Source organism: Mus pahari, chromosome 20 (genome assembly GCF_900095145.1).
Source record: "Mus pahari chromosome 20, PAHARI_EIJ_v1.1, whole genome shotgun sequence".
Classification (NCBI taxonomy): Eukaryota; Metazoa; Chordata; class Mammalia; order Rodentia; family Muridae; genus Mus; species Mus pahari.
Genome location: NC_034609.1, coordinates 8,113,200 through 8,131,226, shown reverse-complemented (window position 1 = coordinate 8,131,226; position 18,027 = coordinate 8,113,200). Strand labels below are relative to the sequence as shown.

At 52.0% G+C, this 18,027-nt stretch overlaps 1 protein-coding gene across 1 annotated transcript; it reads right to left on the bottom strand.

Moving 5' to 3' along the window:
* Positions 1–1,473: 1,473 nt before the first annotated feature.
* Gipc1 (GIPC PDZ domain containing family member 1) lies at positions 1,474–13,807 on the bottom strand. Its single transcript, XM_021220201.1, has 7 exons — positions 13,728–13,807; positions 4,994–5,314; positions 4,120–4,305; positions 3,845–4,025; positions 3,101–3,213; positions 2,286–2,367; positions 1,474–2,159 (listed from the first exon to the last, which is right to left on the bottom strand). The coding sequence occupies exons 2-7, from the start codon at positions 5,279–5,281 to the stop codon at positions 2,008–2,010; spliced, it is 1,002 nt and encodes a 333-aa protein (XP_021075860.1). The 5' UTR covers positions 5,282–5,314; positions 13,728–13,807; the 3' UTR covers positions 1,474–2,007.
* Positions 13,808–18,027: the final 4,220 nt, after the last annotated feature.

Here is an 18,027-nt window from a genome sequence, read left to right as displayed (position 1 = left end):
GCAGAGGTGGGCAGCCTAGACCAGGGCAACAGGGAGCCATCCTAGGAGAAGAGAGGTGGCTCAGGCTATCATCTGCATCCTGCCTTACTGGGAGGTAGGCAATTTGTAGGGCACCCTGCACCCATAGCTATGTCTCACCTTCCGTCTTGAAAAGGGGCACACACCCATAATAGGGAGTAAACACTGGATAGCACTCACCATTGCTGACTGTAACATCTATTCTCCCGATATGAAACTGATGCTGACCTCAGCACTGGGTGTAAATCTCACTGGCATTATAAGTCTGTTCCCAACCCCAGAGCACACCTCCTGATGTAGTCCCCCCCAAACCAATGCCCATAGACCCCGAGAACTTGTCCTGAGACACATAATCACATCTCTAAGGCCTAGTTGACCCCCAAAATACACCAGAGACCCATACACACTCTGAACACAGCTCCCCAAAACTCAGAGCACTCAAGGCTTACCCACAATAGTCACAGCTTTAGTTCAACCTAGCTACCAACCATCCACTACACATGGTTCCAGCTGCTCCCAGCAGACATGCAAGACCCCAGTATAGGACTTGGGCTACAGTTCAGTGACAGCACATCCTTAGCATGAAGCTGTGAGTTCTACTATCAGTACTGAAAATGGGCTTGTGATCAGGGATGGCAAGTAGCCATCTGCAGGGCTTTTGTCCTATATCCGGGATACCCATCTCCTGCCTGGTACCAGGGAGCCAGTCTCACTCAGCCTTCCTGCAGCATCTCTGCTGGGCTCACCCCAAACATTCCTACTGGCTGCTGGAAGAGAGACCTCTGGCCTGGTTCCCCTTGTTCCAATTGCCTCCCCTCTCCCCAAGTCTGGCCAGGGTCCCACCCCACCCTTTCCTTGATCTCCTTAAATCCTAGGATGAAATGGACTGTCAAAACAAGCTTGGCAGGTTTACATCTCTGTGAAGCACTGTGACATGGATGCCTGTCCCCAGAGTACAACCAGGGTAACGGCAACAGGCCTTGCTGCCACACATGGGGGCTCTCACACAAGAGGAGCATAGGTGAGGCCTTGGTGAGTGGGGAACCAGGCCCAAGCAAGCCAGAAACTCCAGCACTGCCTGGAAGCTTGACGGTCTCCAGCCAGGGGGAGGGGGCAGTGGGGCAGCCAACTTCTAATTCAATTTGGAATCCAGGAGATAGATTTCAGCTGCTGCATTCTTTCCCTGGCCACCCCTCCTGCCCCAGAGCCAAAACAGCTCCCAGAGTAAAATCTCTATATCCAAGAGAGGGTGTGTGGACACAAAAGCCCACTGCCTCCCTCCTCCCTCCCTCCTCACTGTCTAAAGACAAGGAACCAGGGTTCACAGCAGTGTCCACTCAAATGGGAGGTAACAGACCCCAATGGAGAGGGCTCCTCTCAGGTAGGGGATGCCCAAGGGAAGGCATTACTGCCATTCTACATTTCTGGTGTCAAGAAAGCAGGAAGAGCGGGGAGTGGTGACACACACCTTTAATCTCAGCACTGTGAACACAGATGCAGGTGGATCTCTGCGAGTTCAAGGCCAGCCTGGTCTACAGAATGAGTTTCAGGACAGCCAGAGCTACATAGTGACTCTGTCTTGAAAATAAACAAAGCAAAAAAAGAAAAAAAAAAAAGTAAAGTAGGGAGGTCATGACCCCGAAGAGAACTGAGGCCCAGGGGGACAGAAGGGGCAGTTGCCAGCTGATGGTGGGAAATGTTGGGGACAGAGGTGACTGCCCGGTGTGTTGGTCCCTCCCCATGCGCGTACTCTATTGAGGTAGGTGGGGAACCCGGCAGGGGTTGGCCGGGGACCCCAACCAGGCTGGGCACCGTGGTGGTACTGATTGCAGTGGGGCCAGGACCACAGGGTATTTGCACCCCACGCCTTTCCCAGGCTGCTGATTTACGAGCCTAGGCTGTGTGCCCAGGTCCTGGCTGTGGCACCCCTTCTGGAAACCCCAGCCAGGCCAAGCCAGGTTATCTCAAGGTCCAGGTTCAGTTCCAGTCTTAGTAGCGGCCAACCTTGGCATCCCCAATGGCTCCCCAGACATCAAAGACAAATTCATCTGGGAATGCAAAATCACCGAGCCGCTCATCCAGGGCTTCCGCCAGCTCGTCCGGGTTCCTTTTGTCCTTTCCCAGCTCCACCATGGTGGCAGCTGTCAGGCAGGAGAAAAGATGGAGGCACAGATGTCATGATGGGCAGAGGTGTAGGCTCAGCTCAGCCTGGGTGAGACCTGGAAGCCCGCTCCCACCTTCCAGGTGTGGGTGTGTGCCCCACTCACCCAGCTCTGTGTCCCTGATCCCCATGTAGCTCTCTAGCAAGTCATCCACCTTTTCAATGGCCTTTTCCTCAAAAGCCGACGGCTGTGGAGGGTGGGGACAAGACAGCACAGTAATGTCAACAGATATCAGTGCTGTGACACGCACTGGATGCCTGCTCGCAGGGACTCGTGCAACAGCTCTATCGATGAGCTGCATCCCCAGCTACTGGTTTTGTTATTATTATTTATCTTATGTAGAGGATTGCTTTGGCTGCACATATGTATGTGTACGAGTATCTGCCTAGTGCCTGTGAAGGTCAGAACACTGGACCTCTGGAACTGGAGTTAACATGACTGTGAGCCACCCATTATGGGTACCTGGAACTGAACCTGGGCAGTCTGCAAGAGTCAGTCACTTGTGCCCTAAACTGCTAAGCCATCTCTTCAGTCCCCAACACCCAGAAATTATTATGAGGCATATTCTAAGTTGCCCAAACTTTGAACACTAAATCTTAGCTTCCCAGGTAGCTAGGATTATGTACGCATCCATCCTGGGCTGGCTTTCATATATTTTTATCTAAGACATTATCTACAGTTTGAGCTGCCCTTGAATGTGACATCCTCCTGCCTGAATCCCATGTCTGGCAATGTTTTTTGCTTGCATCATTAATGTCTGCTCTGACAAGAAGTTACTGACTCTTACTCTACAGGGAGGAGTCCCAAGGCTCGATGGACCATGGTAGGTCTCAAAGTTGGGAAGAGTAGGTTTAAGCAGAGGTGTCCAGAATCTTTCACATAATTAGAATGCTGTCACTGGCCCAGGGTGGCTCACTCACCAGATCCTCCACTGTGGCAGGGCCCCGGGATCGGAGCCGGAGGGTCCCTCGGCCAGTGCCCAGCTGTGGGCCTGAACCAGGGTGGCCACCGGCTGAACGCTGGCTGATCATATCTGTGGGAGGTAAATGTAGTGGGAAATTTCAGCATACAGTAAGTACAGTACTCAGGTACCTAGGCCTCACACAGACATCTCTCACCATCGCCAGGTTCTGCAGGCTCTTTGGGACAGGGGCTGGGTTCCAGGGGCAGGACTTTGCGTGGAGTGTGAGGGGCAACTGGGGGTCATGCAGAAAAGCAGCTGGGGAGAGAAAGGAGGATAGCTTCTATCTGAAGGATCGAGGGCTGAGAAGCGAGTATAGCTTTTGAGTTCCAGATAAGCCCTTTCTACCCACACCAGGGGCGCCTCAGGCTCATTCCTGAGAGTTAGTGAAGCCAGGTAGAGACGGGGGGCAGGGCACAGGAGCTGTACAAAGCAGTCAAGCCTCACCTCTCCAGGCTGAGGGGGCTGGCCAGGGTTGGGGGCACTTGGCTGGGCTAATGGCTCCTGGAAGTCGGGTGTGGGGGGCAACTTCCTTCAGGCTGGGCTGTCAGCCAGCACTTAGTTCTAGGGTAGGGTGGGGCTGTCCCCATTTTGCATTGCAGGCTTGGGTGCCACCTGCTGGTGGTTCCCAGGACTGCGATATGTATTTCTTAAGAGCTCAAGGTCATCCCAGTGGGTGGTCAAGGGTGCAAGGATGGCTCACCAAAGGCCTTTCGAGGCTCTGTGAGTTTGAGGGTGAAGGTGCGGCCTCGGGGCAGCTCCTTGAGGAGCCTGGCAACCTCGTAATGCCGACAGCCCAGCAGGCTCTGCCCGTTGATGGCTTCAATCATGTCACCCACGCTGATGAGCTGAATGTGGTCAATCACACTGCCTTCTTTGATGCGCTGTGGAGGGGCAGGCATCAACCCTGGAAGCTCCACTCCAGGTCCCATTACAGACCCTAAGCACTGACTAAGGGTGTGCCACCCACCCAGGCACCTTAATGAAGGCGTAGCCGGCCCCGTTGTCGGTGATGGTGAGCCCCAGAGCCTCCTCGGACTTGAACACTTCCACCTCTTTGCGCTGCCCCTTCACATGGGCAAAGATGAAGTCCTCCAGGCCGATCTGGCCCCCCAGGAGCTTGTCCATGTCCACTTTATGGGTGTTGAGGGTGCAGAACATCACCTGCAGAGGTAGGGCAAGATGCTTGTTCCTCCCTCCCTGGGTCCCCTTTCCCAACTCATCCCTATCCTAGGGACTGGTGACACCCAGAGCCAAGGAGAGGTCCACTGGTTCACCACATGCTACCAGCAGGATATCTGTCCTGGTAAAAACTCAGAGCTAGCTTGATATACAGAGAGCATTCGATACCTACTGAGGAGTGAATGAACCCTAGACTCCCACCCAGCCTTCCTACCCACCTCCACTTGAATCTCAGCCTCACTGTCGCCCTCCCTCCCTGTGGCTTCTCAGCTTCGAGCTTGGAGTCATGCCTCCAGGGCATCATGGAGAAATAGAAGCTGCTCCTGTCCCAGTGTTTGGGAGCACAAGCCTTATGGAAACCCAACTACCACGTATGTCCGTCAGTCCTCCACAACCTACCAGGACACGGGCTACTTCAGGCCTGATGGGAAATTAGTATCCGCAGATGCACAACCTGGGAGCCTCATAAAGCCTGTTTGGGAACACCCCCCCCAACCCCCACCTACTAGAGTACAAGGCTCTCAAGGCCTGATAAGAACTCGGTATCCTCCTGTAGCCACGCCTCCCAGATTCAGGGGCTGCTGGCCTGTGAGAAACATGAGCCCCAGCTCACAGGGATGCATGTCCAGGCCTGTGGCTTGCTCTTAAGGGACCTTGGTCCCACTGGTACCTCAGCAGCTGGTAGTCGGAAGGCCTCAGCGATTTTGCCGTACAGCTCCTTGACATTGGTGAAGCCCTCGATGCGGCCCGTGGGGCTGCCGTGGGCCAGCTGGGTATGGAACACGAGGCGAGGCCGGAGGGCAGCAGGAGGTGGGGGCAAGCCCATCTGGGATTCCCCTGCTCCGCTTCCACCCAGGGGCCCAGGCTCCCCAACACCCAGCCCACTCCGACTTGGCTCCGCCTCCTCATTTTCCACCAGAGGCGGTGCTTTCTTCCTTCGCCCCAGTCCCAGTGGCATGAGCAGCCAGAAGTGGGGACTCGGCCGGGAGACCTGCAGAAAGGGAACCGGGCTTCATTCTCTGAGTGCCACCCATCAGCACCACATGGTATCAACATCAACCAACATGGTTGTGTTTTGCAGAGCTGGGGTCGGGTGCAGGCTGGCCAGGCTGCAGGCTCTACCACTGAGCATCACGCAGCTGCTGATGTGAATCAGGCTCCCAAGCATGGGGTGCCAGGATACCTCCAGAACGTTGCCGCCCGCCCGTATAGTGTTGTGCTGTATTTGCATTCTGCTGAGGCTTTCACCGCCCCTGCTTGGCTGGCGCTGTCCCATACACTGGAGTCAGCTCTACACGCTTTTTTTTTTTTTTTTTTTGAGACAGGGTTTCTCTGTATAGCCCTGGCTATCCTGGAACTCACTCTGTAGACCAGGCTGGCCTCAAACTCAGAAATCCGCCTGCCTCTGCCTCCTGAGTGCTGGGATTAAAGGCGTGCACCACCACGCCTTTACACTCTTTACACGCCCAGCTTACACTCTTAAAGCTATGAAAACTAGTTCCGCTGTGTTGTTTAAAGAGTAAACAAAAGATTCTGTCCATGTTCAGCATAGGTACAGGGCTCTCCCTGAATCAACCAATTCAACCAACCTCCCTCCCTCTCTCCTGGGTTTGGTTTTGTACATGACCCACATGCCTAGTTCTTACTTTGTTTTTGTTTTTTCGAGACAGGGTTTCTCTGTATAGCCTTGGCAATCCTGGAACTCACTCTGTAAACCAGGCTGGCCTCAAACTCAGAAATCCGCCTGCCTCTGCCTCCCGAGTGCTGGGATTAAAGGCGTGCGCCACCACCGCACAGCTGCTTCTTACTTTTTTATTTTGAGGCAGTTCTTAGTTGTTCAGGCTGCCCTTGAACCTGCAATCCTCCTGCCTCAGACCTCAGAGTAGATGGGATTACAGGGATATAGCAGCACATGCGCCTTGCCCAAGTATTTTCTGTGTACAGTGGATGTGAAGGTAGAGAGCTGACTCTACACAGCCCAGGTGCTGGGGTGCAGCTCAGGGTGGAGCACGTGCTAACGACAGCATCACCCGGCCCAGCAATAATCCCCACAGAGGTACCTGTTACAAGCCCACACTACCTGCTGTGACCTCATTCAATCCTCATTCCCAGGAGGTCCCTGATACATCCTGCTCTGATCACACCCACTGCGCACTGAAGGGAGGGTAAAGCACTGGCACTGTCCTTTGCTTTCTCACTTTGTAGTCCAGGCTAGCCCAGAACTCACAAAACTCCTGCCTCGGCTTCTCAAATGCTGGAAAGACAGATGGAAACCACACCCAGCTTCTTTTCATTTTTCTATCAGCTTCCTTCATTAATGCTATGTGCAAAAAGCCTGAGTTTGGATATGGTTTATGTAAAAAAACAAACAAACAAACAAACAAAACAGATGTGGTAAAATGCGCTTGTAATCCCAGAGCTGGAGAAAAAAGGATCCCTAGGGTTCAATGCCAACCTAGCCTACTTAGTGAGTTCCAGGCCAGTGAGAAACCCTGTCTCAAAAACCAAAGAGGGAGGCTGGCAAGATGGCTTGGTGGGTAACGGTAATTTGCCACCATCACCCCTGCATGCCTGAGTTTGAGCACCTGGGCTCACAAGGAAGGAGAGATCCTACAGTTGTCATCTGACCTTTACCTGTGTACTGGGCTATGTGTACCTACACACAAACACATATGCACGCAAAACAAACACATGCAATAAAAAAAAAAAACCAAACCCAAAGTGGACAGCTCCTGAGGAGTGACACCTGAGATTAGCCTCCATAGACATTTGCACACGTGTGACACACACACACACACACAGGAAACAAAACCCTTCTGAGTCTCTCCTTCAAAGCACAGAGTGCATAGAGTGTCCCTGCCACGCCCCTTGGGACAGGGCTGGCGGATGACTGGCTCTACCAGTGAGTTCTAGCAGGAAGAAGCATGTGACACATCCTCACAGAAACATTTAATTACTGGGGTAAGAGCCTCCAGAGCAGTACTGTCCCTACAGAGTGATCAGTGATAGCTGGCTGTGGTAATGTCCTCGGGCTGCATGGCTCCTTAGTAACTGAAGCTGTGGTGGTCTACAAGAGAATGAATGCCTCATAAACTCATAGATGTGGATGCCTGGTTCCTGCTTAACAGACTATTTGGAGAAATGTGTCATTAAAGGGTGGGTTTTGAGGTGTCAAAAGCCCACTTCAGGCCTGTCAGTCAGTCAGTCAGTCTCTGCTTGCTGCCTCTGAATAAAATGGAAGCTCTCAGCTGCTGCTCCAGCACCCTGCTTGGCACTTCCAGGCAAGCCTCGGTGCTCAGAAGGTGGAGCATTCTGTGACTTCGAGGCCTGCCTGCCAATGATTCCAAGCCAGCCAGCGCTACAAAGAGAAATCCTGTCCCTGGCTTCCAGCACCCACCAAACAAGTGTGTGTGCGTAGGCAGGCACTGTGTGTGCGTGTGTGCTCCTGTGCTCACACAGGCCAAAGGAAGCAGTGGTGTCCCAGTCACTCTCCACCTCAGTCCTTTGAGGCAGGGCCTCTCAATGATCTCCCCATATGCCCCCTGCCCCCACCTGTGGCAGCACTGGTCTCTGAGCTGCTTCTTGTTTACTTCTCTCTCTCCCTCTCTCTAGAAAACAAACATATTCTAGGGGGCAGTACTTACTATATTCATGTACTTATTTTATTTATAATTAATTTAATAATAATAATAATAATAATAATAATAATAATAATTCCTGGCTGTCCTGGAACTCACTCTGTAGACCAGGCTGGCCTCAGACTCGGACCTGCCTCTGCTTCCTTTGTGCTGGGATTAAAGGTGTATTTATTTCCCACTCCCCAGGTTCATTTTATATTTTTTTAGACAGAGTCCTGCTATAGTATCTAGATTAGTCTTGAATTTCTGGTCGATGATCCTCCTGCCTCAGCCTCTAAGTATCTGACTTTTAACGCGTGCCACCATGCCCAGCCCTGATTAGCAGCATCATGCCGGATGTACAATCTGTTTACCACACTGCAGACATAGTAGATATTAAGGCGGCAAATGGGGTGAACTTCAGCCCACAGCTGCCTGCTGGGCTGTACCCCTACTCTGGACCATCTCTGGGAAGAAAGCTATTTTTCTGATTTACTTACGAGAGCTACAATAAACCAGCTGGCGCTGACCATACACTTCAGAACCTTGTAACATGTGGCCCAGCGGCAGTAAAAGCCTGGTGTCAGAGAAGCCCTGGTCCCATCTCTAGGACCTCCCTCCCACACATTATCCCTCCAGGATAAGACTATTCTAGGTAGCTGGGAACAGCACAGCGTCCTGTACTACACGTTCTGCACATCTCTGAAAGGTGTGGCTGGAGTGGAGGGAAGGAGGGAGAGAGGGAGGGAGGAGAAAGGGGGGCAAGAGAAGGTGGCATTTTCCTTCTGGTAGTGCCGGGATGAGGGAGGCCTCCTGAACACTAGGTAGTCATGGGCCACACCCAGACCCTGATTTCATTTTCAAGTCACTTGTTGTCCAAAGCAAAAAAAAAAAAAAAAAAGCCACAATACAAGTTCCCTCAAGGGTGCTTCATTTGCAATCCCCTGAGGAGATTCCTTGGCCTTGACACCTATCCTCAGTGACATTTCACCTTCTTGCCTTCCCACTCCCCCACCATGTAGCTCAGGCTGGCCTCAAACTTGCTATAGCCAAGGCTGACCTTGAACTCGTGATCTCGGCATCATCCTCCGGAGTCCTAGGGACAGAGGTGTCTATTACCACACTTGGCTAAATTCATCTCTCTTATTTTGAGGCAGGGTCACACTAAGTAGCACGGGCTGGCATTGAACTCCTGACCCTCCTCCTCCTCAGCTTCCCTACCAAACTCCATGTCCTGTGGACCAGGAACTGCCTGTGCTCCGCAGAGCCTCTCCTGAGGTAGAAGGGCACGCAGCTGGCTGGATCACATCCTCCCGAGAGGGCTCCCTGCTCAGCCATGCACTCTTCTCACTCCGGAGAGCTATTCATCCCACTCACCCACACTCAAAGCAGCCTCTGGGTCTTCAGGCTTCCGGTTACCCTCCAGTTTCCTGTCAAGACAGCAGCCAGAATGACCCTATAAACAGTCACTTCCTTCTCTGCTCTGATCCCCCAGGCATCCACTGTCCTTTATGCCCATGTGGCATGCTCTTCCTTAGCCACTGGGGCCTCTTCCCCGCTGCTCAGATAGTTAGGCCAGAGCTAGCTGCCCCGCGGTCTCTGTAGTGGCTGCTCCCCCTGCTGCCCCGCACCCTCCTTTTCCCTTCAGCTAGGATGGGTATTTTATGTCTTTGCCCACTGCTGAGGGAGAGCTCTGTCACTAATGTCTACCCCTCAGTATGTGGAACCCTGGCTGCACAGAACAGCACAGGGCAAACCACTGTTGGATGAGCGAGTGCCCCGAGGGGCTGAGCAGTACTGACCATCTCCCCTTATCCTGACCCTTATCCTGCTTGCAGCACATTGCCCGGCAGGGGGCGCTGCGACTACTCCCTGTCCATTTGCTTTTGGACTCTGGGATAATCAATGGTGCCCAATGCCTTTTATACAGTTTTAATGCTCTTGATTGGCTCTTGATTTTTAATGCTCTTGATTGGCTCTTTTGTGAATTGCCTGTTAACTCTCTTTGTTATTTTGTTTTTGGTTTTTGAGACAGGGTTTCTCTGTGTAGGCTGTTCTGGGACTCGATCTGTGTACACCAGGCTGGCCTCAGACTCTGAGAGCTGCCTCTGCCTCCCGAGTGCAGGGATTAATGTCTTGCACCATCACCTGTTTTCTTTTTCATCAACTTCAGCATTTTGTTTCCATTTATCTGCCTGACATGTATGTGTGCACGCCTCAGAGAACAACTTAGCTGACTGACTTCTTTCCCTCCACCATGTTGGTCCTGGAGGTCAAACTCAGGTCACCAAGTTTGGTGGCAACTGCCTTTACCCACCAAGCCATCTCACCTTCTATCCACCATGGGTTCTGGGAACCAAATTCAGGTCCTCAAGAACTTCAAGTACTCTCAACAGCCAAGCCGTGTCTCCAGCCCTATGTGCTCACTCATGGATGTGCAGGCAACAGCCGAGCCGTGTCTCCGGCCCTATGTGCTCGTTCATGGATGTGCAGGTGCACTTGGAGGTGAGAGGCCAACCTTGGGTACTGGTCTCCAAGAGTCATTACTTCGCTTAAAATTTTACTGAAGCTGGACAGATGGTTCAGTGGTTAAGAGCATTGCCCAGTCTTCCATAGGACCTGGGTTCGAATCTCAATATCTACATGGCAGCTCATAACTGCCTCTAACTCCAGCTTCAGGGAGACTCTGACGCCCTCTTGAGTGCACAGACATGAGTGCCAGTGACACATCCACACACAGAAAAAATTATCACTCTTAGGCTAGGCTGGTTAACATGGCAAGAACAAGGCAAGTTCTTGGACAACCAGAACTACGCAGTGAGACCCTGTCTCAAAACAAAAACAAAAAAGAAAAAAACAAGAACAAAAACAAAACAAGAACAAAAACCCAGAAAAACAAAAAACCAAAAATCACATTTGTGTGCACGTGTGCTGCCACAATGGGAGTGCAGAAAGTCAGTGCTTTCCTTCTACCATGTGGGTCAAACTCAGGTCCTAGCCTGGCAGCAGGGCCTTTACTTTGCCGAGCCATCTCGCCCGTGTGCCCACTCTATTCTGTACTGGGAAGTCGCCTCAGAGTCTCCCATATGCTAAGCAAAGACTCTACCACTAAGTTATAGCCCATATCCCCAACCCTACTTTGTCTGAGACAGGGTCTCTCCTGGGACTGAGCCCTCCACTTAGGTCAGCTGGCCAATGAGCCCCACATGTCTTCCTGTTTTATGTCCCTAATGCTGGGGTAACAACAGCAAGCTGCCATGCCTGGCACTTCCATGTGGGTCCTGACTGTCAAATTCAGCTGGCCCAGCAAGCACTTTATCACATGAGCTGCTTCCTCTGTCTACATGGCTTCTGCATGGTTTTGTTCTGAGGAAAACGACTGGCTCATGAATTAGAACTGAAGACCCTGAGGTGTGGCCTGGTGGCCTGGATGCAAGCCCCACCCTTGCCACTGAACAGTATCACAGACAAAGCCAAGCGCGTAACCTCATGAGGCCCTGGTTTCCACATCCGAAAATTTGGCACAAGTCACATTTCTCGGGGTACTGCAGGGATTCCAAAGACTATGCTGCACATGGGGTGCCCATCACTTCAGGAAATGTTATTATTTGCAAGTGAAACTAGTACCTTTTATCTGCAAGGAACGTATTCTACTGATGAGCCACGCCCCCTCCTCTATCCCTGACTGATTTTGGGCAGGGGCTGTACCGCTGAGCCACACCTCCAGAACCTTACATGCTCCCTTCCCTGGCCCCAAGCACACCAGTGCCTATGCCTGGCAAGGCCTTTTCCAGAATTCTCCAGGCAGCCGGCTTGCCTCAGCCCACTGAAAGAGTTTCCCATGGCCTACAGGACTCAGGCCTATGAACTTATATGCTACCCTGACAACACATCTCATCTTCCAAGCTTTCAGCTGTTATTGATCTTTATGTCTCTAGTTTCTAAGGTTTTGTTTTTTTTTTTTTTGTATGCGATGAGACTGCATGTCTGTCTGTCGTCTGCACCACTAGTGAGCCTGGACCATTTGGACCATTTGGGTGCCGGGCCTCAAACTCCCAGTAAGTGCTCTCCAGCACCTGTGTCTCTATTTCAGAATGCAAACCAGATGGTAACATTCATATGTATCTGACCTGGCAAGGGATTCCACAGTATAGGGGAAAACTCGAAAGGAAGAAAGGAAGAAAGAAAGAAAGAAAGAAAGAAAGAAAGAAAGAAAGAAAGAAAGAAAGAAAGAAAGAAAGAGAGAGAGTCCTGTGTACCAGGCACAGCAAACTCCCCTAAATCACATCTCTAGCTTTATTACTTTTGTCGCTATTGGACGCTCTGCTCTGCCCGGGGGTGGGGGTGGGTGTTCCAGAACCCCCGTGCCCAGTGATGCTGAGACAGCACAGCACTTACAAGGATCTGCAATGGCTGTCTGTTACCTGATTGTCTGTTCCCACCAGACTGCAGGAAACTCTGTCCCGTGTTTGGAGTCCTCTAAGCAAAATATGCTGCCGGGCACAGTGGCTGCTCATTATCTGTAGGTGATGGGTGTGTAGTTCAGGCGTAGGGCACCTGCCTAGCGTATGAAACCTCGGGTTCCCCAAGGGCTGAATTGTAGAATGTATGTCTTACATCCCGACTGCCTGTGGTCCAAACCCCCACAACATGAGTGCTAGAGAGCTAAGTGTGTGCACCTCTCCAGTCTGTCTTCAAGGAGCTAAAGGGAAGTGGGTTGGATGGATTTCCGGAGTCCAGCACTCTTGTCCCAAAAAGGGCCTGAAACTCAGCAACCCCGCAGTCACAGAAAAGCCAAGTGGGGGAAGCAGGAAGCAGAGGAAGGGGGTTGTTCCAGGGGCTCAGATAACTCCTGGCTTAGGGGACACCACACCTGCCCCGTCGTCCCTCCCTCCTAAACAGCACAGTATTGCTTCGGGGGAGGGCAGAAGCTTCGGATTCATTCTTGAAAAACCGGATCCTGAAGGTTTCATCTCTCCAGTGTTTCCGGGGCGGGGGCTGAGGGGCGTGAATATACAGCTTGACCGGTCTTGGCGCCTGTAGTCCCCGCGCTCCCCAGACACCAAGTCTCTATGCTCCCAGTCATCCCTCTTACAGTGAAGAGTGGACAGGGTGGGTGGAAAGGAAATGAGGTTAAGCGACCCATGGCATTTGGGCCTTGCCTCTCCAACTCAGAGAAGGGACACGAGGGCAACTTGGAAGCTGTCTAGTGACCCGTGGGCGCGGAGAAGAAAGCAAAACCCAGCAGGTGCGGCTCCGAAGTGAATATGGGGGTGGCGGTGGGCGTGAGTCTAGGGGCTGATGTCTGGGACTAGTTCCTGGACTCAAAGGATACGGGTCCCTAAGCCCCATGGGCCATTTACTAGCTGTGTGACCTTGAGTAAGTTACTCCACCTCTCTGGCACTGATGCCTCACTTCTAAAACAAGTTAACAACCCCTCCCAGGAGGGTGTTTTGATTCAACGCTGTGCAGCACAAGCGCCGGACGAGGAAACACCGATCCGGGCTTGCGTGGGGGAGTCATCAAACTAGTGCTGCGGGTGTTACTGTTATCCCGACCTGGGTCTCTATGTTCCCCCCCGGCCAGCTTTGGGAAGAGGCCTGGGAAGGGTCGGGAACACTGACCCACCACACCAACAGGGAGCGTCCTGGAAGCAGAGAGCAGGGGCGGACCGGAGGCCCGGCCAGCGGGGAAGGGTCCGTGTTTAGGGTCCTGACGCGGCCAGCTCCACCCCACCGCCACGGCTCCACGCCCCGGAGGCCGCCCCCCGGGCGGGGGACACTCACCTGCGCCGCCACCACCCCGCGCGCCCTGCTCCGTCCTCTCGAAACTCCGCCCGGCTTCTCCCTGGGCCTCCGGGACTTGGGCGGGGCCGGCGTCCCGGGCGGACTAATCAGCGGCGGCCGTGCGCACTCGCGACCAATGGGCGCCTCCCGTCGGAACGCTCCGGAGGGATCCCTCCGCCGGGCTTCGGGTTCCCCCCACGGTGCGAGCAGTGGTCCAACCTTCCTCGCTCTAAATGGCGGAGGGCTGAACCATTGTGGGGCTGCACGGGTTGGGAGACGGGTGGTTGGGGCGGGGAGTTGGCAGCGAGAGTCAGATGACGGGGTTTGGAGGACTGAGCTCTGTATCCAGGAAAGCGCGCTTTTTGAGAGGTCAGCGAGAGGCCGGAGGGCAGCCCCAAGCCCCGCTTCCCTCCCAGAAAGATGCTTTGATTCCAGGGGGTGGACCACAGTGAATAGGGAGGGTCCCTCGTGTCTCCGCTTCTTCCACTCTACACAATAGACAAAGGCGATCGCGCATTCATTCAGTCTTTCAATATTTAAGTGCCCCTGCCTGGTACCAGGCTCGGTCCTGTCTCTACAGACACAAGGATGGAGTATACACAATGTTAGATACAGGGTGTACAGAGGCTCCGAAGCTGCACAGAGAGCTGCAGAACACTTCGCAAGCAAAATCCTGTAAGACTCTGGAACCTATCAGAACAGTAGAACACTCCACTTGTCAAGTGAGCACCTACTGGTATCGAAGCTGGTGACCAACCAGTCCAGGCTTCTACCCTCAGGAACAATGGACTCTTTTTCTCCCCCTTCTCCTTCGTTCTTCTAGGTGCTCTAAGGTTAAACGTAGGCCCAGTTCCTCCTCCTCTTGGAGGATCAGCTATTGGGTCTTGGACGTGCTGGTGAAATGCTCAATCGAGGTTGAGGCACTGTCACTGGTGGATGCTGGACTGACAATCTACCTTCAAACCGCGTCTCCTGCTTCCCTTTCATGAGTTTATCTCCATCTAACTCCGAGTTTACTGTGCGCGCACTTTGTCATCCACTTTCTTACCTTTTAACACACACACACACACACACACACACACACACAGAATGAGGAAGGGGGAAGGGAGGGGGAAGAGAGAGAGAGGGAGGGAGAGAGACTGGAAATTACTTGAATCTTTGAAACCTCACAGCCCTTCCCCAGTGACATACCTTCTCCAACAAGAACACACCTACTTAAGCCTTCCAAAACAGTTCCATCAACTGAAGACCCTTATTTTTTACCGTTTCTTCTCTCTCTTTTTCTTTCTGTCTGTCTTTTTTCTTTCTTCTTTCTTTCTTCCCTTCCTTTTCTTTTTTCCTTCCTTCCTTCCTCCTCCTCCTCCCCCTCCTCTCCTTCTCCTCCTTGTCCTTCTCTTCTTCCTCCTCTCCTTCTTCTCCTTGTCCTTCTCTTCCTCCTCCTCCTCCTCCTCCTCCTCCTCCTCCTCCTTCTTTCTTGTTGAGATAGGGTTTCTCTCTGTAACAGCATCGGCTGTCCTAGAACTCACTCTATAGACCAGGCTGGCCTCCAACTCACAGAGCTCCACCTACCTTTGCCTCCCGAGTACCAGGACTAAAGGTATGCATCATCACACCCAGCCGTGAGGGAACCAAATATTAAAGTATATGAAACTATGGGGGTCATCATCATTCAGAGCACTGCATTCCATTCTCTGGCTCTCATATCATAATGAAAATGCATCCAGTCCAATTCAAAAGTGCCCATAGTCTACCACAGTCTTGATGCAGTGTAGAAGTCTGAAGTCTCTTTTGACACAAGGTAATCTCTGAACGGTAACCCTCTGTAAAATCAAAAGGCAAATCTTGTACTATGTCAAAAGGGAGGAAAGGGGCATTATGGGAAATACTAGACCAAAGCAAGACCCCAACCCAACAGAACAAGCTCCCAATCCTGTCGTTCCATGTCTGAAGTCAGAGGACTTAAATGGTTCTGCCCTTCCAGCGTTGCTACAGGGAACAGTGCTTCTCTTTTCTTTGAACCTTTATTCTTCTTTTATATGTTACACCCCAACCACAGTTTCCTCCATCTCCACTCCTCCCAAGTCCTCCCCACCACCTCCCCTCTCCCACAGATCCACCCCTTCTTTGTTTCCTTATTAAAAACAGGAGGTGGGGTGGGCCTGCCAGGGACATCCACTGAACATGGCCTAAAAAGATACAGCAAGAGTGGCATATACCCTCATATATGACTGAACGTGGCAACCCAGTGGGAGGAAAAGAGTCCCAAGTGCAGGCGAAAGAGTCAGAGACAACTCCACTCCTACTGTTGGAAGACCTACAAGACTGACAACCCCACTCCTACTGTTGGAAGTCCTACAAGACTGACAACATCACCCCCGCTGCTGGAAGTCCTACAAGAACACCAAGCTACACAGTCGCAGGCATCTGCAGAAGACCTAGCTCAGACACATACAGGGTCCATGTTTGTCACTTCAGTTTCCATGAGCCCTGCATAGTTGATTCTGTGGGCCGTGTTCTCATGGTATCCTTGACCTCTGTGGCTCCTACAATCCTTCTTTCCCCTTTTCTTTGGGGTCCCCCTGGGTCCACCTAGTGTAACAGTGACTCTAAATCCGGTAAGCTGACACCACTATACTGTCAATATGACACCAAATTACAGCACATTAAGGAGTAACATCCCACCCATGGCCCCTAGACCCCCTCAGCTCACATTGTAAAACTCAATTTAGTCCAGCTCTAAAAGGCCCTTAGCCTTCAAAGTCCCAACTCTGTTCAAAAGCCCAAAGTGTCTTCTCTGACTGAAGGCAGTCTCCAGTGTGTTGTGGGAGTTTCCCTGTTTCCCTTCACCGCTTTGGCTCCCCGCTGACTGCGCACATACACCCACCCCGGAGCTATCTTTGGATCTGAGAAAGAAAGACACACACACACACACACACACACACACACACACACACACACACAAGCTTATCTTTAAATGCCTTGGCTACTTCAAAGGCTGGACACTCCTAAACCTTTCCCCTTCTACTCCAGGCCCAATCAGGGAGGTGGACCAATCAGTGGTCGCTTATCCGGTTGGTTGGCTTTATCTCCAGCCGCTCCTGCGTCCCATCCTTCCCGAGTCATGGTGATACTGTACCATTCCTCTCTGCATCCTCAGTGTCCCACCCTGTGCCCAGCCATTGGCTGTTGGCATCTTTATTGATTGATCAAAAACCAATTGGGGACAAGAACCTTCAGAGTCTGGACCTGCAGATTCCCGATTGAATCAAAGCCATAGCACCAATCTCCAACAGAACGTGCAATGTTCTCCTGGGGCATCTGCATTTGAATATTTGGTCTCAGGCTGGCAGTGCTATGTGGGAAGGTTGTGGAACCTTTAGGAGGTGTGGCCTTGCTGGAAGAAGCATGTCACTGAGAGCAGGTTTGAGAATTTGTAGCCTATTTCCACTTGTATGTAATTCTGTGCTATCAGGCTGCCATTGTGGCTGGTTAAACTCCTGCTGCTAAGTCTTCCTCACCATGACAGAGTGGAACTGTGAACCAAAATAAACCCTTTCTCTCCTAATTTGTTTTTGTCTGGGTATTTTATCACAGAAACAGAAACCAAGACAGCTCCTGCAAAATCAAGTGAAAACTTACCACATATAATGGCACAGAGTAAACCTTGCCTTTGCAATAGCTGGGAATGGGAAAGAAACAAGGAAAAATTGGTTCAAAGCAAATCAAACCCAGCCAGGGAAAATGCCAAATCCTGCTGCATCTGTGCTCCAAGGGCTGGGCAGCCCTGCCTCTCCAGCTCCACAGCCTCTATCACACGCCCTCTTCCGTGGCCAAGCACCGCTCCACACTTATGGCTTTCCTTGACAGATATCTTGAGCCCCACCATCTCCGGTACTCTGGAGTCTCCACTGCAACTTAAGCCTCGCATTCCCAGCAGCAGCTCTACTCAGTGGCTTCCCAAGGTTTCCTTGCAGGGAGCCAGGTTCTGCCGCACATTTCCTGTAACCTTGATCAAGCCTCTGTGACCCACCTGATGGTTGTATTTTGCACAGATGTTAAGCCAGTACCGTGTAGATAATGCTTCCAGGTTCCAATGCCAGCTTTATATGCAGCCTGTCCCCACCTTTCGGCTGAAACTGAATGCACACCATTGCACTGGCCTTCATGTGTCTTCCAGGCTGACCCTGAGGGACTCCCTTGTGTGGCCACTTGGGGGCCCAGAACTCGTGTGGCTCAGTTACTGCCTTATAGCTGTGAAGAGATGCCATGACCAAGACAACTCTTTTTTTTTTTTTTTTTT